This window comes from Crinia signifera, chromosome 2 (genome assembly GCF_055691185.1).
Source record: "Crinia signifera chromosome 2, ASM5569118v1, whole genome shotgun sequence".
Classification (NCBI taxonomy): Eukaryota; Metazoa; Chordata; class Amphibia; order Anura; family Myobatrachidae; genus Crinia; species Crinia signifera.
The window spans coordinates 8,760,186-8,783,987 of NC_139218.1; the positions used below are offsets into that span (position 1 = coordinate 8,760,186).

Genomic DNA, 23,802 nt, shown 5'->3' on the forward strand with positions numbered 1-23,802 from the left:
CAGAGCGGAGGAGCAGCCAGGGGGATGGAGGATGTGGCCAGCAGAGTGGAGTAGCAGCCAGCAGGACGGAGGATGTGGCCAGCAGAGCGGAGGCGCAATCAGCGGGATGAGGGAAGTGGCCAGCAGAGCGGAGGAGCAGCCAGCGGGATGAGGGAAGTGGCCAGCAGAGCGGAGGAGCAGCCAGCGGGATGAGGGAAGTGGCCAGCAGAGCGGAGGAGCAACCAGCGGGATGAGGGAAGTGGCCAGCAGAGCGGAGGATCAGCCAGTGGGATGAGGGAAGTGGCCAGCAGAGTGGAGGAGCAGCCAGCGGGATGAGGGAAGTGGCCAGCAGAGCGGAGGAGCAGCCAGCAGGATGGAGGAAGTGGCCAGCAGAGCGGAGGAGCAGCCAGCGGGATGAGGGAAGTGGCCAGCAGAGCGGAGGAGCAGCCAGCGGGATGAGGGAAGTGGCCAGCAGAGCGGAGGAGCAGCCAGCGGGATGAGGGAAGTGGCCAGCAGAGCGGAGGAGCAGCCAGCGGGATGAGGGAAGTGGCCAGCAGAGCGGAGGAGCAGCCAGCGGGATGAGGGAAGTGGCCAGCAGAGCGGAGGAGCAGCCAGCGGGATGAGGGAAGTGGCCAGCAGAGCGGAGGAGCAGCCAGCGGGATGAGGGAAGTGGCCAGCAGAGCGGAGGAGCAGCCAGCGGGATGAAGGAAGTGGCCAGCAGAGCGGAGGAGCAGCCAGCGGGATGAGGGAAGTGGCCAGCAGAGCGGAAGAGCAGCCAGCGGGATGAGGGAAGTGGCCAGCAGAGCGGAGGCGCAGTCAGCGGGATGAGGGAAGTGACCAGCAGAGCGGAGGAGCAGCCAGCGGGATGGAGGAAGTGGCCAGCAGAGCGGAGGAGCAGCCAGCGGGATGAGGGAAGTGGCCAGCAGAGCGGAGGCGCAGTCAGCGGGATGAGGGAAGTGGCCAGCAGAGCAGAGGAGCAGCCAGCGGGATGAGGGAAGTGGCCAGCAGAGCGGAGGCGTAATCAGCGGGATGAGGGAAGTGGCCAGCAGAGCGGAGGAGCAGCCAGCGGGATGAGGGAAGTGGCCAGCAGAGCGGAGGCGCAATCAGCGGGATGAGGGAAGTGGCCAGCAGAGCGGAGGAGCAGCCAGCGGGATGAGGGAAGTGGCCAGCAGAGCGGAGGAGCAGCCAGCGGGATGAGGGAAGTGGCCAGCAGAGCGGAGGCGCAATCAGCGGGATGAGGGAAGTGGCCAGCAGAGCGGAAGAGCAGCCAGCGGGATGAGGGAAGTGGCCAGCAGAGCGGAGGAGCAGCCAGCGGGATGAGGGAAGTGGCCAGCAGAGCGGAGGAGCAGCCAGCGGGATGAGGGAAGTGGCCAGCAGAGCGGAGGAGCAGCCAGCGGGATGAGGGAAGTGGCCAGCAGAGCGGAGGAGCAGCCAGCGGGATGAGGGAAGTGGCCAGCAGAGCAGAGGAGCAGCAGCCAGCAGGATGAGGGAAGTGGCCAGCAGAGCGGAGGAGCAGCAGCCAGCGGGATGAGGGAAGTGGCCAGCAGAGCAGAGGATCAGCCAGCGGGATGAGGGAAGTGGCCAGCAGAGCGGAGGCGCAATCCGCGGAATGAGGGAAGTGGCCAGCAGAGCGGAGGAGCAGCCAGCGGGATGAGGGAAGTGGCCAGTAGAGCGGAGGAGCAGCAGCCAGCGGGATGAGGGAAGTGGCCAGCAGAGCAGAGGATCAGCCAGTGGGACAGGGGAAGCAGCTGCCAGCTAGACTACTGGACTCCCAGGGATCATGTGCACCCCCCATCGAGTCCAGAGCGACTCCCCCCATTCACCTTGATGCCACTGGAGCTCTGGACCCGTCCAGGAGGTCCTGCACCCCCCTCCCCCTGCAGCCGCAATATGGACTGAGGGCAGAATGCTCTAAAGGAAAAATGTGTCAAAAACCCCGTTATCTGGGTTTTTACAGCATTTTGTATACCGGAAAGCCTGAACGCCTGGTTTTCACTGCGGGAGTATCCAACAAAATCTGACAATGCCCCATTGAAGCCTATGGGCTTCTTATGGCAACCCACCTCCATCCTGCACCGCCCCCCCTCTGACCCCCCAGTGCCCAGACCAGTGACCTTTTCCTCCCGTGTATGGGGGGCATTATTACCTTTACGTACTGGGTGCCAAATAGGCTAGATGCATACAGCTATATAGCACCATGGCAAACTCCCCCCACACCCACCCTCCGGCAACCTGTGTAAGACTGCCAGCACAGAGATCAAATGCCCCTGTCGGGCACACCCACACTGCTGACAGCACTGGCACCTTGCTCACGGGTGCTGGACGGGTTCCAGACAGTCGGGATCCTGACAGTCATTTACCCGACTGTCAAAACGCCGACAGCCGGGTGCCCAACGGCCACCCACTATTTTCCCTTGTGGGGGTCCACGACCCCCATAGAGGGAGAATAGAATAGGTGGCGTAGCGAGCCCACAAGGGGCTTTTTGCGCTCGCCATGCTGTCTGAGTACAAGCAGTCGGGATCCGGACGTCGGGCTAATGACTGTCGGGATATCATACCACACCCCTTGCTCACAGCCAACACAGCTGGTAACCCCCCACTCCGAGGCCACAGCCAGCACTCCTGTGATGCTGGCACCTCCCGCACTGCCCAGAAGCATATCTGCAGTAGTGACTCATCTCACGAAGGAATCATGCACAGAGAGTGCCGCACAATCCCACCCCTGTAGCTGAGCACCACTGATCTAGTCCTGCGGCGAGCACCATTTAATCTAGTCCTGTAGCTGAGCACCATTGCATCCAGTCCTGTAGCTGAGCACCATTGCATCGAGTCCTGTCACTGAGCACCATTGCATCCAGTCCTGTAGCTGAGCACCATTGCATCCAGTCCTGCGGCCGAGCACCATTTAATCTAGTCCTGTAGCTGAGCACCATTGCATCTAGTCCTGCGGCCGATCACCATTTAATCTAGTCCTGTAGCTGAGCACCATTGCATCTAGACCTGCGGCCATGCACCATTGTATTCAGTCCTGTGTCTGAGCACCATTGCATCTAATCCTTTATCTTATTCCCATTGCATCCAGTCCCGCAGCCAAGCACCATTTTCTCCAGTCCTGTAGCTGAGCACCATTGCATCCAGTCCTGTAGCTGAGCACCATTGCATCTAGACCTGCGGCCATGCACCATTGTATTCAGTCCTGTGTCTGAGCACCATTGCATCTAATCCTTTATCTTATTCCCATTGCATCCAGTCCCGCAGCCAAGCACCATTTTCTCCAGTCCTATGGTCGAGCACCATTGCATCCAGTCCCGTTGCTAAGCACCTTTGCATCCAGTCATGCAGTCGAGCACCATTGCATCTAGTCCTTAGCTGAGCAGCATTGCATCTAGTCCTGTAGCTGAGCACCATTGCATCCAGTCCTGTAGCTGAGCACCATTGCATCTAGTCCTGCGGCCAAACACCATTGCATCCAGTCCTGTAGCTGAGCACCATTGCATCTAGTCCTGTAGCTGAGCACCATTGCATCTAGTTCTGTAGCTGAGCACCATTGCATCCAGTCCTGCAGATGAGCACCATTGCATCCAGTCCTGTAGCTGAGCACCATTGCATCTAGTCCTGCGGATGAGCACAATTGCATCTAGTTCTGTAGCTGAGCACCATTGCATCCAGTCCTGTAGCTGAGCACCTTTGCATCCAGTCCTGTAGCTGAGCACCATTGCATCCAGTCCTGTAGCTGAGCACCATTGCATCCAGTCCTGTAGCTGAGCACCATTGCATCCAGTCCTGTAGCTGAGCACCATTGCATCCAGTCCTGTAGCTGAGCACCATTGCATCTAGTCCTGTAGCTGAGCACCATTGCATCCAGTCCTGTAGCTGAGCACCATTGCATCCAGTCCTGTAGCTGAGCACCATGCATCTAGTTCTGTAGCTGAGCACCATTGCATCCAGTCCTGTAGCTGAGCAGCATTGCATCCAGTCCTGTAGCTGAGCACCATTGCATCCAGTCCTGTAGCTGAGCACCATTGCATCCAGTCCTGTAGCTGAGCACCATTGCATCCAGTCCTGTAGCTGAGCACCATTGCATCCAGTCCTGTAGCTGAGCACCATTGCATCCAGTCCTGTAGCTGAGCACCATTGCATCTAGTCCTGTAGCTGAGCACCATTGCATCCAGTCCTGCGGATGAGCACCATTGCATCCAGTCCTGTAGCTGAGCACCATTGCATCCAGTCCTGTAGCTGAGCACCATTGCATCCAGTCCTGTAGCTGAGCACCATTGCATCTAGTCCTGTAGCCGCGCACCATTGCATACAGTCCCGCAGCCATGAACCACTGCATCCAGTCCTGCAGCCATGCACCATTGCACCCAGCACCGTGACCATGCCTGTTGGGGGCCCCTGTGAGCAATTATGCTCTTGTCATTCACTTATAAAACCTCAGACCTATGCCCAGGTTAAATAACCATTAATACAGTGATAACATAGATATTACCCAGATTCCGATACTAAGACCTGAATAGTTTTCTTTCTAATCCTCCATTCTGCCATTAATGGCACTTATTTCACCCTCTGCTTTCTCAGGACCTGGACGAGAGCCTGACTGGGATCACTGGTCAGCACTGGGAATTACGTGGGCATCGGTGCAGCTTATGGAACACGATGAGGCCTCCCCTTAATGTCTTCTAGAGTCTGGCTGCAGGGAACGCTAATTGAATGATCAATGCTTCCTCCTGTGGATAATGCACAATTATTGTATAATGATGGGGACGGATGGTAAAACACGAGGCGGATAATGTACAACTATTGACTATTGCCTCCATTAAGAATAGATATTTATATACGTCTGTCTCTAGAAACCGTGACAGACTCCAGGCGTGTAGAGGAAATATTGAGTATATATGTAGGAGGTTAAATCGATGACTTTTTTTTTTGAATGTAACTCCTTGTGGGGCGGCTCCTGTGAGTTTGGAAATAAGGGGGGGATTACATGTGGCGTAATGGGACACCTACTGCAAATGGGACATTTCTTGGTATAAGTTAAAAAGCTTCTGCAAAAGGAAAGGATTACGGCATGTGTACAACAAGGCTGATATGGTTACAGGTGTGCTTAGAGCGCCAACCACAGGAGTCTGATGGGATATAAGTGGCATGTGGAGGGTTTTGTTTGCATATACGGGACCTGTGGAGAGGGCTAATAGCTTATGAAGGGCACATGGAGTGAGATATAAAGGGAAAGTGGGGTTCTGATGGCATATAAGGTGAATTAAGAATTGTCTTATGATGGCATATAAGAGAAATGGAGAGGGGTTTGATGACCTAAGCAGCACATACATAGAGGGATCTGATGGCATGTCAGGAACAGGGAGAGGTCTGGTGACATGTAAGGGGCACAGGGAGGGCTCTGGTGGCATATAAGGGGCATGGGGAGTGGTCTGATGGGATTTAAGGGCTACCTGGAGGAGACTGCAATAATAATTATTATTATTTTTTTATTCAATTCTCTTGGCAGAATAATTGGGATTGAGCCGCGCAACTACTGTAGTATAGTGTATAATTGATCCTATTTACAGACTAATACAGGGGTTCCCAACTTTTTTGAATTGCCGCACCCTAGAGTATCAATATTACTTTCACAGCACCCCTAGGCCAAAAGTTTTCTTATTGAGAAATTAAGTAAAATTAAGTAAATTGTGTTTAAATGTCATGCTTGGGGTCAGATATGTGGTGAGGGACATGATTTGCTTCTGTTTGTCCGCATATTGTAGGATTAGAAGCCACAATTGTGGTTTTACCTATTAAATTGACCATAAATAATTTGAATTGTTCCTGGACCACCAACGCAAGGCACCCCATGCACTGAAAAGGGGTGGGGCTTCATCACAAGGGGGCATGGCCTCATGTGGATGATGCTCCCACAGGCCACACCTCCCTCTGTTTTCATTATGGGGGCATGGCCACTGCTGTGAGAGCTGCTGGCCATGCCTCCAGCCCCTGTCTCCGTGAAGAGCAGCAAGTGACAGGGGAAACACCCAACTGCCCCCACAATGGGACACTGCTGCCTGCGATGGAACACAAAATCGTGACTGTCCTGTGAAAATTTAGACAGTTGGAAGGTATGCTACAAGGGATAGATGGATTAATCAGCGCACCTGTAGCCCCCAGAGACATTGAGGGGTAATTTTCAGTCGTAACGCAACTGACTTAGACACCTAAATACAAACCGATTCAGGTTTGTCAGTAAAGCAAAAAAGTGAGTAACTGGGAAATACCATGCTGGGGGGGGGGTGTGTGTGTTTGGGCAGATGTAACACGCGCAGGTCAGGTGAAGCAGGTAGATGGAGGGATAGGTGAAGCAGGTAGATGGAGGAACAGGTGAAGCAGGTAGATTGATGGATAGGTGATGCATGTACCTGGAGGGACAGGTGAATCAGGTAGCTGGAGGGACAGGTGACGCAGGTAGCTGGAGGGACAGGTGACGCAGGTAGATAGAGGGACAGGTGACGCAGTTAGCTGGAGGGACCGGTGAAGCAGGTAGCTGGAGGGATAGGTGAAGCTGGTAGCTGGAGGGATAGGTGAAGCAGGTAGCTGGTAGAGTCAGATGTATGCAGGTAGCTGGAGGGACAGGTGACGCAGGTAGATAGAGGGACAGGTGACACAGTTAGCTGGAGGGACAGGTGAAGCAGGTAGATGGAGGGACAATTCAAGCAGGTAGCTGGAGGGACAGGTGACGCAGGTAGATAGAGTGACAGGTGACGCAGTTAGCTGGAGGGACAGGTGAAGCAGGTAGCTGGAGGGATAGGTGAAGCAGGTAGCTGGAGGGATTGGTGAAGAAGGTAGCTGGTAGAGTCAGATGTATGCAGGTAGCTGGAGGGACAGGTGACGCAGGTAGATAGAGGGACAGGTGACACAGTTAGCTGGAGGGACAGGTGAAGCAGGAAGATGGAGGGACAGGTGAAGCAGGTAGCTGGAGGGATAGGTGAAGCAGGTAGCTGGAGGGATAGGTTATGCAGGTAGCTGGAAGGATAGGTGAAGCAGGTAGCTGGAGGGACAGGTGAAGCAGGTATCTGGTAGAGTCAGATGAAGCAGGTAGCTGGAGGGACAGGTAACGCAGGTAGATAGAGGGACAGGTGACACAGTTAGCTGGAGGGACAGGTGAAGCAGGTAGATGGAGGGACAGGTGAAGCAGGTAGATGGAGGGACAGGTGAAGCATGTTGACATGTGAAGCAGGTAGCTGTACGGACAGGTGAGGCAGGTAGCTGGAGAGACAAATCAAGCAGGTAGCTGGAGGGACAAGTGAAGCAGGTTCACAGTTAAGGCAGCAGGGACAGGTGAAGCAGGTAGCTGGATGGACAGTTGTAGCAGGCAGCTGGAGGGACAGTTGAAGCAGGTAGTTGGAGAGTCAGGGGAAGCAGGTAGCTGAAGAGTCCGGTGAAGCAGGTAGCTGGAGGGACAGGTGAAGCAGGAGGTGGAGGGACAGGTGAAGCAGGTAGCTGGAGGTATAGGTGAAGCAGGTAGCTGGAGGGATAGGTGAAGCAGGTAGCTGGAGGGACAGGTGAAGCAGGTAGCTGGAGGAACAGGTGAAGCAGGTAGCTGGAGGGACAAATGAAGCAGGTAGCTGGAGGGACAGGTGAAGCAGGTAGCTGGAGGGACAGATGAAGCAGGTAGCTGGAGGGACAGGTGAAGCAGGTAACTGGAGAGCCAGGTGAAGCAGGTAGCTGGAGGGACAGGTGAAGCAGGTAAATGGGGGACAGGTGAAGCAGGTAGCTGGTAGAGTCAGGTGAAGCAGGTAACTGGAGAGACAGATGAAGCAGGTAGCTGGAGGGATAGGTGAAGCAGGTAGATGGAGGGATAGGTGAAGCAAGTTGACATGTGAAGCAGGTAGCTGTAGGGACAGGTGAGGCAGGTAGCTGGAGAAACAAGTCAAGCAGGTAGCTGGAGGGATAGGTGAAGCAGGTTGACAGATGAGGAAGCAGGGATAGGTGAAGCAGGTAGCTGGATGGACAGTTGAAGCAGGTAGCTGGAGGCACAGTTGAAGCAGGTAGCTGGAGGGACAGGTGAAGCAGGTAGCTGGAGGCACAGTTGAAGCAGGTAGCTGAAGAGTCCAGTGAAACAGGTAGGTGGAGTGACAGATGAAGCAGGTAGCTGGAGGGACAGGAGAAGCAGGTAGCTGGAGGGATAGGTGAAGCAGGTAGCTGGAGAGACAGGTGAAGCAGGTAACTGGAGGGACAGGTGAAGTAGGTAGCTGTAGAGTTAGGTGAAGCAGGTAGCTGGAGGGACAGGTGAAGCAGGTAGTTGGAGGGACAGGTGAAGCAGGTAGCTGGAGAAATAGGTGAAGCAGGTAGCTGGAGAGCCAGGTGAAGCAGGTAGCTGGAGGGACAGGTGAAGTAGGTAGATGGGGGACAGGTGAAGCAGGTAGCTGGAGAGTCAGGTGAAGCAGGTAGCTGGAGGGACAGGTGAAGCAGGTAGCTGGAGGGACAGGTGAAGCAGGTAGCTGGAGGGACAGGTGAAGCAGGTAGCTGGAGAGTCAGGTGAAGCAGGTAGCTGGAGGGACAGGTGAAGCAGGTAGCTGGAGGGACAGGTGAAGCAGGTAGCTGGAGGGATAGGTGAAGCAGGTAACTGGGGGAGAGGTGAAGCAGGTTGACAGGTAAGGCAGGAGGGACAGGTGAAGCAGGTAGCTGGAGGGACAGGTGAAGCAGGTAGCTGGAGGGACAGGTGAAGCAGGTAGCTGGAGGGACAGGTGAAGCAGGTAGCTGGAGGGACAGGTGAAGCAGGTAGCTGGAGGGACAGGTGAAGCAGGTAGCTGGAGGGACAGGTGAAGCAGGTAGCTGGAGAGTCAGCTGAAGCAGGTAGCTGGAGGGACAGGTGAAGTAGGTAGCTGGAGGGACAGGTGAAGTAGGTAGCTGGAGGGACAGGTGAAGCAGGTAGCTGGAGGAATAGGTGAAGCAGGTAACTGGGGGAGAGGTGAAGCAGGTTGACACGTAAGGTAGGACGGACAGGTGAAGCAGGGATCTTAAATGACAAGCACACCTAGACAAAAGGGCAATAATAAAGTAATGTAAGTTCTGTAATTGTTCACTCCAGCACTTACCAGTGGTTCCTAAACTGCATGCGCAGCACACTGGGGTGACTCAGGACATTTGCAGGGGTGCTCTGGGGATTGGTGGTCCAGGACCAATTTAAATAGTTTATCATCAATATACTAGGCAAAAGCAGAGCTGATGGCTTCCAATCATAACTCATGATGACAAACAGAACAAATAATTACACCTGAAGCTGTATACACAAGATGTGACATCAGTACAATATACTTAATATAATATTCATTTCTAAATTTGTCAATAATAACCTGTGACCCCAGGCGCTGCAAAAGAGAAGTCTGATACTGTCAGGCGCCACGATCAAATACAAGTCTGGGAGCCACTGTATTCACTATGTAATATTGCAGAGCGCAATGTATCTCATATAATAAGGGGGATACTGAGAACTGAGAGTGATAAAATAGGGGGGATACTGAGCACTGGGAGTGATATAATAGGGGGGATACTGAGCACTGGGAGTGATATAATAGGGGGGATACTGAGCACTGGGAGTGATATAATAGGGGGGATACTGAGCACTGGGAGTGATATAAAAGGGGGGATACTGAGCACTGGGAGTGATATAATAGGGGGGATACTGAGCACTGGGAGTGATATAATAGGGGGATACTGAGCACTGGGAGTGATATAATAGGGGGATACTGAGCACTGGGAGTGATATAATGGGGGGGGGGGTTATGAGCACTGGGAGTGATATAATGGGAGGGTTAGGAGCACAGGGAGTGATATAATAGGGGGATACTGAGCACTGGGAGTGATATAATGGGGGGGGGGGGGTTATGAGCACTGGGAGTGATATAATGGGAGGGTTAGGAGCACAGGGAGTAATATAATAGGGGGGATACTGAGCACTGGGAGTGATATAATAGGGGGATACTGAGCACTGGGAGTGATATAATAGGGGGGATACTGAGCACTGGGAGTGATATAATGGGAGGGTTAGGAGCACAGGGAGTAATATAATAGGGGGGATACTGAGCACTGGGAGTGATATAATAGGGGGATACTGAGCACTGGGAGTGATATAATAGGGGGGATACTGAGCACTGGGAGTGATATAATAGGGGGATACTGAGCACTGGGAGTGATATAATAGGGGGGATACCGAGCACTGGGAGTGATAGGGGGATACTGAGCACTGGGAGTGATATAATAGGGGGATACTGAGCACTGGGAGTGATATAATAGGGGGGATACCGAGCACTGGGAGTGATAGGGGGATACTGAGCACTGGGAGTGATATAATAGGGGGATACTGAGCACTGGGAGTGATATAATAGGGGGGATACTGAGCACTGGGAGTGATATAATAGGGGGATACTGAGCACTGGGAGTGATATAATAGGGGGGATACCGAGCACTGGGAGTGATAGGGGGATACTGAGCACTGGGAGTGATATAATAGGGGGATACTGAGCACTGGGAGTGATATAATAGGGGGGATACTGAGCACTGGGAGTGATATAATAGGGGGGATACTGAGCACTGGGTGTGATATAATGGGAGGGTTAGGAGCACTGGGAGTGATATAATAGGGGGGATACTGAGCACTGGGAGTGATATAATAGGGGGGATACTGAGCACTGGGAGTGATATAATAGGGGGGATACTGAGCACTGGGAGTGATATAAAAGGGGGGATACTGAGCACTGGGAGTGATATAATAGGGGGGATACTGAGCACTGGGAGTGATATAATAGGGGGATACTGAGCACTGGGAGTGATATAATAGGGGGATACTGAGCACTGGGAGTGATATAATGGGGGGGGGGGTTATGAGCACTGGGAGTGATATAATGGGAGGGTTAGGAGCACAGGGAGTAATATAATAGGGGGGATACTGAGCACTGGGAGTGATATAATAGGGGGATACTGAGCACTGGGAGTGATATAATAGGGGGATACTGAGCACTGGGAGTGATATAATGGGGGGGGGGGGGGTTATGAGCACTGGGAGTGATATAATGGGAGGGTTAGGAGCACAGGGAGTGATATAATAGGGGGATACTGAGCACTGGGAGTGATATAATAGGGGGATACTGAGCACTGGGAGTGATATAATGGGGGGGGGGGGGGTTATGAGCACTGGGAGTGATATAATGGGAGGGTTAGGAGCACAGGGAGTGATATAATAGGGGGATACTGAGCACTGGGAGTGATATAATGGGGGGGGGGGTTATGAGCACTGGGAGTGATATAATGGGAGGGTTAGGAGCACTGGGAGTGATATAATAGGGGGGATACTGAGCACTGGGAGTGATATAATAGGGGGATACTGAGCACTGGGAGTGATATAATGGGAGGGTTAGGAGCACTGGGAGTGATATAATAGGGGGGATACTGAGCACTGGGAGTGATATAATAGGGGGGATACTGAGCACTGGGAGTGATATAATAGGGGGGATACTGAGCACTGGGAGTGATATAATAGGGGGATACTGAGCACTGGGAGTGATATAATAGGGGGGATACTGAGCACTGGGAGTGATATAATAGGGGGGATACTGAGCACTGGGAGTGATATAATAGGGGGGATACTGAGCACTGGGAGTGATATAATAGGGGGGATACTGAGCACTGGGAGTGATATATAAAGGGAGGGTAAGGAGCACTGGGAGTGATATAATGGGAGGGCTATGAGCACTGGGAGTGATATAATGGGAGGGCTATGAGGTACGAGCACTGGGATACAACATGCACATAGGGAGGGACTGGGCAGGAAGGGGGCACGTGACGCGGGCGGGGCTAGGGGCGGGGTAGGAAGTGAGGACACGCCCATCAGCTGTTGCCAGTAGCAGAGAGAACCGGGAAGGAACCGAAGAGTCTACTGCACCGAGCGGCGGGACAGCAGGTACCGGGGACACCGGGGGCTCCCACCGTCCTATCTCTCACACATACACTGGGGAATTCTGCTGTGCCCGCGTCCTGTGATACCTCCCACTGTGCTACTGCTGTGTGAGTGTGTAAGTTACACTGTGTATGTATGTGTATACTGTACTGTATGTATGTATACTGTATGTGTATACTGTACTATGTGTATGTATACTGTGTATATATGTATGTGTATACTGTACTATGTGTATGTGTACTGTGTGTATGTGTATACTGTACTATGTGTATGTGTACTGTGTGTATGTGTATACTGTACTATGTGTATGTATAATGTGTGTATGTGTATACTGTACTATGTGTATGTGTATACTATACTGTGTGTATGTATACTGTACTATGTGTATGTATAATGTATGTGTATACTGTACTATGTGTATACTATACTGTGTGTATGTGTATACTGTAATATGTGTGTGTATGTATACTGTGTGTAATATGTATGTGTATACTGTACAACTTGTGAGATGCATATTACATAAGTACAGTACACACAAACATATTCACACACATCTAAATGCACACATCACACACTGTACAGTATACACATACATACACAATGTATATACTGTACTCTGTGTATATATATGTGTTTAGTGTGATGTGTGTACTGTACTCCTGTAATATGCATGTTGTCCGGGGTGCCAGCTCTCACTGTGATCCTATGCTGCCGCTGGGGTGGTGTATACGGTGCCCACACACACTACGTTTTGTGCTAGATTGCTTCCCATCTAGCGATACACTACACAGGGTGCGATTGGAACCAGATGCCAGTATGGGCTGCACATACCTTTATGACTTGTGATATGCGATGCACAGGAGCCAAAAGAATCATCTCAAGTGTAATATAATGGTACTCAGATAATAGAGAGACGGTTCTCGCCCTGAGGAACATGAGGGATCACTGACACGCTAGCTGTGTAATTGTCACTTTATGTTACCCGAGTGTCGCCGTTACCTGTGGTGATGTTGGGTTTCACTCACACAGGGCACCGGGAGCAGTTACATTTGTTTGCAGTGAGTGCCACAGTTATATTGAGATATGTGTGGGAGTATCCGGGGGTAATGCTGGGGTGAGATGTGGCCCCAGAGCGCAGGGTGTAGGAATATCCGGGGAATAATGCTGGGGTGAGATGTGGCCCCCGAGGGCAGGGTGTAGGAATATCCAGGGAATAATGCTGGGGTGAGGTGTGGCCCCAGAGCGCAGGGTGTGGGAGTATCCGGGGGTAATGCTGGGGTGAGGTGTGGCCCTGGAGCGCAGGGTGTAGGAATATCCGGGGAATAATGCTGGGGTGAGGTGTGGCCCCGGAGCGCAGGGTGTAGGAATATCCGGGGAATAATGCTGGGGTGAGGTGTGGCCCTGGAGTGCAGGGTGTAGGAATATCCGGGGGTAATGCTGGGGTGAGGTGTGGCCCTGGAGTGCAGGGTGTAGGAATATCCGGGGAATAATGCTGGGGTGAGGTGTGGCCCCGGAGCGCAGGGTGTAGGAATATCCGGGGAATAATGCTGGGGTGAGGTGTGGCCCTGGAGCGCAGGGTGTAGGAATATCCGGGGAATAATACTGGGGTGAGGTGTGGCCCTGGAGCGCAGGGTGTAGGAATATCCGGGGGTAATGCTGGGGTGAGATGTGGCCCTGGAGTGCAGGGTGTAGGAATATCCGGGGGTAATGCTGGGGTGAGGTGTGGCCCTGGAGTGCAGGGTGTAGGAATATCCGGGGGTAATGCTGGGGTGAGGTGTGGCCCTGGAGCGCAGGGTGTAGGAATATCCGGGGGTAATGCTGGGGTGAGGTGTGGCCCTGGAGTGCAGGGTGTAGGAATATCCGGGGAATAATGCTGGGGTGAGGTGTGGCCCCGGAGCGCAGGGTGTAGGAATATCCGGGGAATAATGCTGGGGTGAGGTGTGGCCCTGGAGCGCAGGGTGTAGGAATATCCGGGGAATAATACTGGGGTGAGGTGTGGCCCTGGAGCGCAGGGTGTAGGAATATCCGGGGGTAATGCTGGGGTGAGATGTGGCCCTGGAGCGCAGGGTGTAGGAATATCCGGGGAATAATGCTGGGGTGAGGTGTGGCCCCAGAGCGCAGGGTGTAGGAATATCCGGGGAATAATTCTGGGGTGAGGTGTGGCCCTGGAGCGCAGGGTGTAGGAATATCCGGGGGTAATGCTGGGGTGAGGTATGGCCCTGGAGCGCAGGGTGTAGGAATATCCGGGGAATAATGCTGGGGTGAGAGAAGATGTGGCCCCTGAACGCAGGGTGTTGAGTATCCGGGGGGGGGGGGATGCCGGGATGAGATGTTGTGGTACTGGTTGGCGGACAGTGCAGTATAATGTCCTGTATCCTGCGCTGTGTGTGGTGTATCCATTAAGCACACATGATGGGGGGGGGGGCAGCTATTGTGCTGTGTGTGCCTCATGTTTCAGTATTGTTACTGTGGACAGTCCGGCTGTGTATACATGTGCGCTATGCTGCAATTAACCCCTTACACGTGAATGGCTACTCTCCCCTCTAGCAGAATGTTATATGATATAATGACGTGTGATTCTGTAGCCGAGGCGCATCCCCTCCTGTGTGGGCTTAGTGTGTCTGTGTCTGTTACATCTGAGGGGCTCATACACTTTGTCTCTGCAGAGATTCCCCGGGAAGGAGCCACCCCACTATGTGTATACCCGGAGACTTCTGCGTGGCCTGTGGACTCCTTGATGCCTGGCCCCTATAGCGAAGGATGGTAATATGAACGGTGTGAGGAAGAAGAGGACTCCGAGGGGCGCGGGTGACATTGATGATGGCCTCTGCTGCTGCGAATACATAAACCAGAAGGGGGAGAAGAGCCACCTGGCAGCCTGCCTGTGTGATTGTGAGGATGTGGACGAGGCCTGTGACAGGTGAGTCCCCGGGAGCTCCGTGTAGTGCATTATAGGTGCGGTGCTGCCACTTTGTGTTATCGTTCTGTTTTCTGTCTACAGATGGATCACCTGTAGAACGCTGCAACCAGAGGTCTTGGCCAGAGTCCTCGAGACCGCTTCTGACCGCTGCCGCGTGCCGTGGATTCGCGGTGCCAAGAAGCTGGATGTCACCATTTTACCGCCACTGATCCTGCTACCTGTCTCGTTGTATGTGGCCGCCGTCCACGTGGTCCTGACTGTGGTCACTCTCAGCTCCCTGCCGCTGCTGGTGATCTGGTATTACAGGCTGACGCACAGGCGCAAGGGAAAGACCCTCCTCTTCCTCAGCCTCGCCCTCTTCTCCCTGGGGTACATGTACCATAACTTTGTGCGGGAGGTCTTTCTGAAGGGTCACATAGGATGGGGGCATTTAACCACCGTCACCAGTGGCCTCCTGCTTACTCTTCTGTGTCTGGTGAAGGCCAAAAAGGATCCGGGCTACCTCAGCAAAAGCACAAATACCCCCAGGGTGAAGTCTGGGGGTGATTTTGGAAATAACGTGTGGGCGAGTCAGGAGAATGAGTCTCCTGGTGTCCAGGGGGAGAAAGATCACCTCCTCATCGAGAAGAACTGGTGCAAGGTGTGCCACTTGGTGAGACGTCCACGGAGCGGCCATTGCAGAATCTGCGGGAGCTGCGTCCAGCGGCTGGACCATCACTGTGTGTGGTAAGTGGGGGGCAGGAGGGTGAACTACCGCTAGGGCGGGGAGAGGCCCGTTAGCGCCTCGGTCTACGGGAGACACATTGTCACTGCAATAACGAGGTTAATTGTTACATTGGGTTTTGTAGGATTAACAATTGCATCGGAGCTCGGAACCACAAGTTCTTCATCCTCCTCCTTCTGGTTTTCCTATTCACGTCCATATACGGGATAATACTGACACTTAGAACCCTCTGCCGGAGCCAAAATCTCCTCAGTGCCTTATTCTACTGCCCAGGAGTCTACGCCAACTACAGGTAACGCGGTGTGTAGCTGCACGGTGGCGGGTCACAGGCTAGGGCGCGAGTGTTGTAGTGCTGAGTGTGTGCAGTGGGTAAGAGCTCCAGGTTCACCACTTTTTGTGCACGTCGGCCTTTAGTCCTAAGTGTTGTATTTGTAGAATAGACGCTGAGCTAATGCTGTAACCAGATATTAGAGTATTAGTCCAGGTAATCTTCTGCCGCGATGACTAATGCTCACCTGTCCAATTGCCCAGCACATCGTTTGCCTTCACCTGCGTGTGGTACTGCGCCATCGTCACGGCCGGAATGGGCTATATCCTGCTGGTCCAGCTCTGTAACATCAGCTACAACGTCACAGAGCGGGAGGCTCGCATCGCCCTGCGGGAGAAGACCGGCCGCTGGATCTTTGGCGGTCTGATTGTGGATACGGGGACCTATAACCAGGGGTTGCTCCACAACTGGCTTCACTTCCTGTCCCTGGACAGTCCGAGTGGGGAAGACAATGTGTCGGACATAGTGTGAACACGCCTCCCGAGCTCTTCGGTGCCTTACCTGTCGGCCAGGTGTGCGGGACAGCGCCTTACATCTGGAAGCGCCACACGTTCTGGGTTAAGACTTTTATACATTGTGTTTATATTTGCAGACATTACAGGAATTCAGGTCCCTGATTGTTTCACCTTCCAATCATTTCTATAGATCATCTGACCATTGCATTGTTGACCTATTATACAACACTCCTATAGATCTCACCTAGGGCATTAGCAGCTGTGAATTTCTGGTGCCGCCAGTGGCGTAGCGCCAATTTTTGCTATTGTTACATCACTGGGTGCAGCATTCTATTACTCCATCATCTCCCCTGCCGCCAGTTGTATGTCATTAGTATTTCAGCATTCCAGTATCTTCTAATTAACGTGTAGAATGTTGTAGGTGATTAGGGGATGATGATTGGTATAACACTGCCACAGGTACTGTCATTGTATCATTACTATAAAGGGGTTGTGCCCTTCTGACCAGAACATTGTCCTTTATTCAGATATGACCGCAGTACAAATTTGTTTGGAAAATGGGAAAAACCATGTGCACTGCAGGTGGGGCAGATGTAACATGTATAGAAAGAGTTAGATTTGTGTGAGTTATTTTGTTTCTGTGCAGGGTAAATACTGGCTGCATATTTTTGCAATTTAGATTTCAGTTTCAACACACCCCATCCAAATTTAACTCTCTCTGCACAAGTTACATCTGCCCCACCTGCAGTGCACATGGTTTTGCCCATTTTCCAAACAAATTTGTACTGCGATCAGATCTGAATAAGGGCCATTGTGTAATATAGCTACACACACATACACAGTAGGAGTCGCTCCACTTTTATACCCCCTGAAAATCTGGCACCAATTCTCACCTCATTTTCAATGGTCCTCAGCACCCATCCCCAGAGTGTCCAGGAAGGGTCACAGACCCCACATTACAGGATGGAAGTAAAAGAAGGAATCCCAGCGGACGATTTGAATGATTATGTAATAATAATTCTGTTGCCTTTTTAGGGGAAAAAGAAAGTGTGTAATTATTTTTTACATTTACAACGTATCTACTTGTAATCTGGGAGGGTTACCCTGCCCTGTAATAGGAATCCCCCCTCCCCCACCACACACCCTGTCCAGCAATATTCACTGTTCTGCACTTTATATAAAACATTGCTGGATTGTAGTAGTTGCTAAATCTCTTTATTTTTTTTAATCACTCCAAGTGTTAAGGATAACCATGCTTGAGCAGAGGTGACTTCAGTACCTCAGTCAGCGCAGCAATGAATAAGCTCCTGACACTATTTCCAACAGGGGAAATAGTGATTGGGCAATAAGCGATATGGAAAGGGAGGAGCTGTATGTAACTGGACAGAAGTTGGCCAATCAGAGTTGTGCTTTTTTTAAAAAGAACAAAAGGAATGTTGTACTCTGTATTGTAATTGTGTCTTCTGTACAAATCCCCCTCCTACACATGTGATTCTGTACGGGTGCCAGATGACTGCCCGACAGTCAGAATTCCGACGGTCAGTACTCCGACATCGGAATTACGGCTGTTTAGATGCCCTACAGTCGGGATCCTGACTGACGGGCTATTCTCCCTTGTGGGGTTCCACGACCCCCATAGAGGGAGAATAGAAGAGAGTAGTGAGCCACCGAGTCCGCAAGGGGCTTCTTTGTGCTCGCCCCTTTGGCGGAGCACTGGCAGTCGGGATTCCGTTGTTGGGATACTGACCGTCGGGATCCCGAATGTTGGACCGCCATACCACACCTCTCCTGTACAGACTGGTTACCTATTCAGCAGCTGTGTAATAAAGAGGATAAAACTAGGAATATGTTTGATGGAACATTCTGTAGTATTGCTCTTATAGGAAATGCATGTATGTCGGGCGGTGTGTCAGATATGGTCTCCGGACGCCCCACTTCCTCCTGCTCTCCCCTCCGAGGTTCTGGCTGTAGTCTCTGACCGGGTTACAGTGGAGCAGCACTTATTTCAACCTTTTTATGTGTCAACCATTATTATTATTATAATTTTATTTATAAGGAGCCACAAGTGGTACACAGCGCTGTACATATAGAACACATTATAACAGTACAGGGTAAACAGAACAGAGCACAATTAACAGCACAAATCTTAGTACACAATACAGCTGAGATATAAGGAAGTGAGGGGCAGATGTATGAAGTAGTGATATGGGAAGAGAAGTGATAAAGTGCCTGGTACTTTATCACTGGCCAATTAGCTCCTGACTGTTAAGTTACAGGCTAAGTTTAAAAAGGGACAGTCAGGAGCTGATTGGCAGGTGATAAATTACAAGTCAATTTATCACTTCTCCTTTATCACTGCTTCATAAATCTACCCCTGAAGTGAGAAGAGATGCAGGTATAGATCGTGGGTGAGTAAGAAAGCTGTAGTTGAAATGCAAGAAGGGTGCTGTGAGAACAGGAGGGAAGAGGGCCCTGCTCTAAGGAGCTTACAATCTAGTAGGAGGGGGAGACAGACAGGTGACATGAGGTGCAGGTAAGACCTGAGGCAAGAAGTAAGCATGGCAGCGATGGGCAGGACATGAGGCAGCAGGTAGAGAGAGTAGACAAAGTAGTCATCTCCCTCCTATCCTCCTCTCCCCCCTCCATGACATAACATGTTGAACTTGTGTCAACCTTTTGTCGCTTTCGACCTGTAAACTGGAGCGTGTGCATCCTGTGTATCAAACCAAGCACACTGATAGGGGGTTACAGGTACAGCTCTGTGCAGAGCGCACCGTGGAGGCAGAGCCGAGGACTGAGCAGGTCAAACCAGCTTCTCTTAATACAAAGTGCAAGCTGTCAGTACAATATATAACATAACAATAGCCTAAGAAGTGCATACCTAACCCTGCATGTAACTGATAGTCCATAACATGACCTCTCCGGACATCTACCTGTGTGCCTGTCACTATGATGTGCCACAGCTTACAGAACAGACTGCGGAGAGGAGACAGCTGACCCACCGGTAATATCATGGGATAGGATTTCCTTCTATATATATAATAAGATGAGCTCCAGTTACTGCACAGGATCCGCAGCTGCCACGTTCTCCTGTGTAACCTCCGGTTGGATACGCTCCATAGCAGACCATTACGATGATACTGATATGTCTGCACTTCCTGTGTATTCTGTATGTAATAGCAGCTATAGTGTGTACATGCAGTACTGTATAATCCACATATTATTATAGTGTGTACACACAGTACTGTATAAGCCATACCGTATTATAGTGTGTACATGCAGTACTGTATAAGCCATACCGTATTATAGTGTGTATATGCAGTACTGTATAAGCCATATATTATTATAGTGTGTATATGCAGTACTGTATCTGCCATATATTATTATAGTGTGTGTATATGCAGTACTGTATAAGCCATATATTATTATAGTGTGTATATGCAGTGCTGTATAAGCCATATATTATTATAGTGTGTACACGCAGTACTGTATAAGCCATATCTTATTATAGTGTGTACACGCAGTACTCTATATGCCATATATTATTATAGTGTGTGTATGCAGTACTGTATAAGCCATATATTATTATAGTGTGTATATGCAGTACTGTATAAGCCATATATTATTATAGTGTGTATATGCAGTGCTGTATAAGCCATATATTATTATAGTGTGTACACGCAGTGCTGTATAAGCCATATATTATTATAGTGTGTATATGCAATGCTGTATAAGCCATATATTATTACAGTGTGTACACGCAGTGCTGTATAAGCCATATATTAGAATTGACGGCAGATAAGAACCACTTGGCCCATCTAGTCTGCCCCTTTTTTTAAACATGTTACCTCAAACCATATTTGATCCTTATTTTTTTGTAAGGATATCAATATCAATTAAATTGTACTACTGTATTTGCGTCTACCACCTCTGTTGGGAGGCTATTCCACATATCTACTACTCTTTCTGTGAAAAAATTCTTCCTCACATTTCCCCTGAATCTTCCTCCCTCCAGTTTTAGTGCATGTCCTCGTGTTCTGTTGCTCCTCTTCCTGTGAAGAATGTCTCCCACCTGTACCTTGTTAAAGCCCTTAATATATTTGAAAGTTTTCTATTATAGTGTGTACACGCAGTACTGTATAAGCCATATATTATTATAGTGTTTATACGCAGTGCTGTATAATCCATATATTATTAGTGTGTACACGCAGTGCTGTATAAGCCATATATTATTATAGTGTGTACACGCAGTACTGTATAAGCCATATATTATTATAGTGTGTATATGCAGTGCTGTATAAGCCATATATTATTATAGTGTGTACATGCAGTACTGTATAAGCCATATATTATTATAGTGTGTATATGCAGTGCTGTATAAGCCATATATTATTATAGTGTGTACACGCAGTACTGTATAAGCCATACCTTATTATAATGTACACGCAGTGCTGTATATGCCATATATTATTATAGTGTGTGTATATGCAGTACTGTATAAGCCATATATTACTATAGTGTGTATATGCAGTGCTGTATAAGCCATATATTATTATAGTGTGTACACGCAGTACTGTATAAACCATATATTATTATAGTGTTTATACGCAGTGCTGTATAATCCATATATTATTATAGTGTGTACACGCAGTACTGTATAAGCCATATATTATTATAGTGTGTATATGCAGTGCTGTATAAGCCATATATTATTATAGTGTGTACACGCAGTACTGTATAAGCCATATATTATTATAGTGTGTACACGCAGTACTGTATAAGCCATATATTATTATAGTGTGTATATGCAGTGCTGTATAAGCCATATATTATAGTGTGTACACGCAGTGCTGTATCTGCCATATATTATTATAGTGTGTGTATATGCAGTACTGTATAAGCCATATATTATTATAGTGTGTACACGCAGTACTGTATATGCCATATATTATTATAGTGTTTATACGCAGTACTGTATATGCCATATATTAATATAGTGTGTACACGCAGTACTGTATATGCCATATATTATAACAGTGTGTATACGCAGTGCTGTATATGCCATATATTATTAGTGTGTAAATGCAGTGCTGTATAAGCCATATATTAATATAGTGTGTACACGCAGTACTCTATATGCCATATATTATAATAGTGTGTATATGCAGTGCTGTATAAGCCATATATTATTATAGTGTGTACACGCAGTGCTGTATATGCCATATATTATTATAGTGTGTACACGCAGTGCTGTATATGCCATATATTATTATAGTGTGTACACGCAGTGCTGTATATGCCATATATTATTCCACGCAGTACTGTATATGCCATACATTAATATAGTGTTTGGTGTCCGATTCCTCAGACACATCTAGTGGCGGTGTCCTTCTATAAAGACAGCCTTTATTCTAGCTCCACAAGCCCCCGCAGGCATGCACATAGATTCTGTAGGGACCCCAGGCATCCCCGATGCACCACACCCAGGGATGATGCTGCAAGAAGTGATAACTGCAGAAGGGGACAAGGTTGCCCAAAGCTGCTCCATTATTCTAATCGTCACTGATACCTGATCACACTGCACAATGGGCCTAAATTTAGCATGGATCGCTAATCAGCGACGTCGTAACCCTCCGATTGTTGAACCACTGGCCTTGTTACTGTAATTAGCAGCAAAACCCCTGATTGCTAAGTAGGTGCAGTTTGATTGAAGGTTTCTGGTCGTTTTCTGATGTCAGCACTGACCGTATTCAGCCTCAACTGCAGGTTAATGGCAGCCTCAGACCTACTCATGTGTGCACTGACGGCAGCGCCTGGATCTGCACGTACATTTGTAAATTTGTGATGGTGGGTTCTTTCTCAGTCTAGGTGGAGGTTTACTCAGCCATTTCTCAGATTAGCAATCCATTCTGAATTAGGCCCAATATTGTACAGACTGTATAATCTCCAGGATGGTCACCTCCGTGTATGCAGCTACCTGTAAGGCTGTGGGAGCTGGACCGTGTTACACTGGTATCACACTGACACTTAGCACTGTACCTGTCTTTGTCAAACTGATTAAATGTGAGTACTCTCATCCCTGATCCGTTCATTTGCTGCACTGAACCCTCAATGTTTTCTACTGGTCTTGGGTATGTATGTTACTATTCCCATCGCTGCCTTTGCGGCAATAATACCAGTGCAGGCATCATTATATATTACTGCCAAGCACCTGCCTCAGGAGGCCCCCACTCGTGTGTGATACAGGAGCTGGGCTCAGTAACAGACATCCCCCCTTCCCATGTACAAGTCATAATCAGGTCATGGATTCAGTACTGAGCCCTATCTCATATAGGAAGATACCAAGAACATGGGCCCTTATTCAGATCTGCTTGCAGTACAAATTTGTTCTCAAAAAGGGCAAAACCATGTGCACTGCAGGGGAGGCAGATGTAACATGTGCAGAGAGAGTTAGATTTGGGCGGGGTGTGTTGAAACTGAAATCTAAAATGCAGTGTAAAAATGATGCAGCCAGTATTTACCCTTCACAGAAACAAAATAACTCACACAAATCTAACTCTCTATATATGTTACATCTGCCCCACCTGCAGTGCACATGGTTTTGCCCATTTTGAGAACAAATTTGTACTGCATCTGAATAAGGGCCATAGTCAGGCTATATAAAGTTATCAGTACTGAGCCCTATTTCATGTAGGAAGATACCATGAACATAGTCAGGCTGTACAACGTTATCAGTCCTGAGCCCTGTCTCATGTAGGAAGATACCGGGAACGTAGTCAGGCTGTACAACGTTATCAGTCCTGAGCCCTGTCTCATGTAGTAAGATACTGGGAACGTAGTCAGGCTGGATAACATCAGTCCTGAGCCCTGTCTCATGTAGGAAGATACCGGGAACGTAGTCAGGCTGGGATAACGCTATCAGTCCTGAGCCCTATCTCATGTAGGAAGATACAGGGAACCTAGTCAGGCTGTATAACAATATCAGTACTGAGCCATATCTCATGTAGGAAGATACCGGGAACATAGGCTGGGATAACACTATCAGTACTGAGCCCTATCTCATGTAGGAAGATACCGGGAACATAGGCTGGGATAACATCAGTACTGAGCCCTGTCTCATGTAGGAAGATACCGGGAAAGTAGTCAGGCTGGATAACGTTATCAGTACTGAGCCCTTTCTCATGTAGGAAGATACCGGGAATATAGTCAGGCTGGATAACATCAGTACTGAGCCCTGTCTCATGTAGGAAGATACCAGGAATGTAGTCAGGCTGGGATAACGTTATCAGTAATGAGCCGTATCTCATATAGGATGATACCGGGAATATAGTTAGGATGGGATAACGTTATCAGTAATGAGCCGTATCTCATATAGGATGATACCGGGAATATAGTTAGGATGGGATAACGTTATCAGTAATGAGCCGTATCTCATATAGGATGATACCGGGA

General features: G+C 49.6%; 1 protein-coding gene across 3 annotated transcripts; it reads left to right on the top strand.

Moving 5' to 3' along the window:
- Nucleotides 1-11,824: 11,824 nt before the first annotated feature.
- On the top strand, nt 11,825-18,195 carry ZDHHC23 (zDHHC palmitoyltransferase 23). 3 transcript variants are annotated; one of them, XM_083171548.1, is made up of 5 exons: nt 11,825-11,926; nt 14,590-14,843; nt 14,925-15,569; nt 15,692-15,859; nt 16,099-18,195. In XM_083171548.1, the coding sequence occupies exons 2-5, from the start codon at nt 14,692-14,694 to the stop codon at nt 16,364-16,366; spliced, it is 1,233 nt and encodes a 410-aa protein (XP_083027674.1). In that variant the 5' UTR covers nt 11,825-11,926; nt 14,590-14,691; the 3' UTR covers nt 16,367-18,195. The 3 variants fall into 3 exon arrangements, with proteins under 3 accessions (XP_083027674.1, XP_083027675.1, XP_083027673.1); XM_083171549.1 differs by having other exon boundaries at nt 11,848-12,030; XM_083171547.1 differs by having other exon boundaries at nt 11,849-12,038.
- Nucleotides 18,196-23,802: the final 5,607 nt, after the last annotated feature.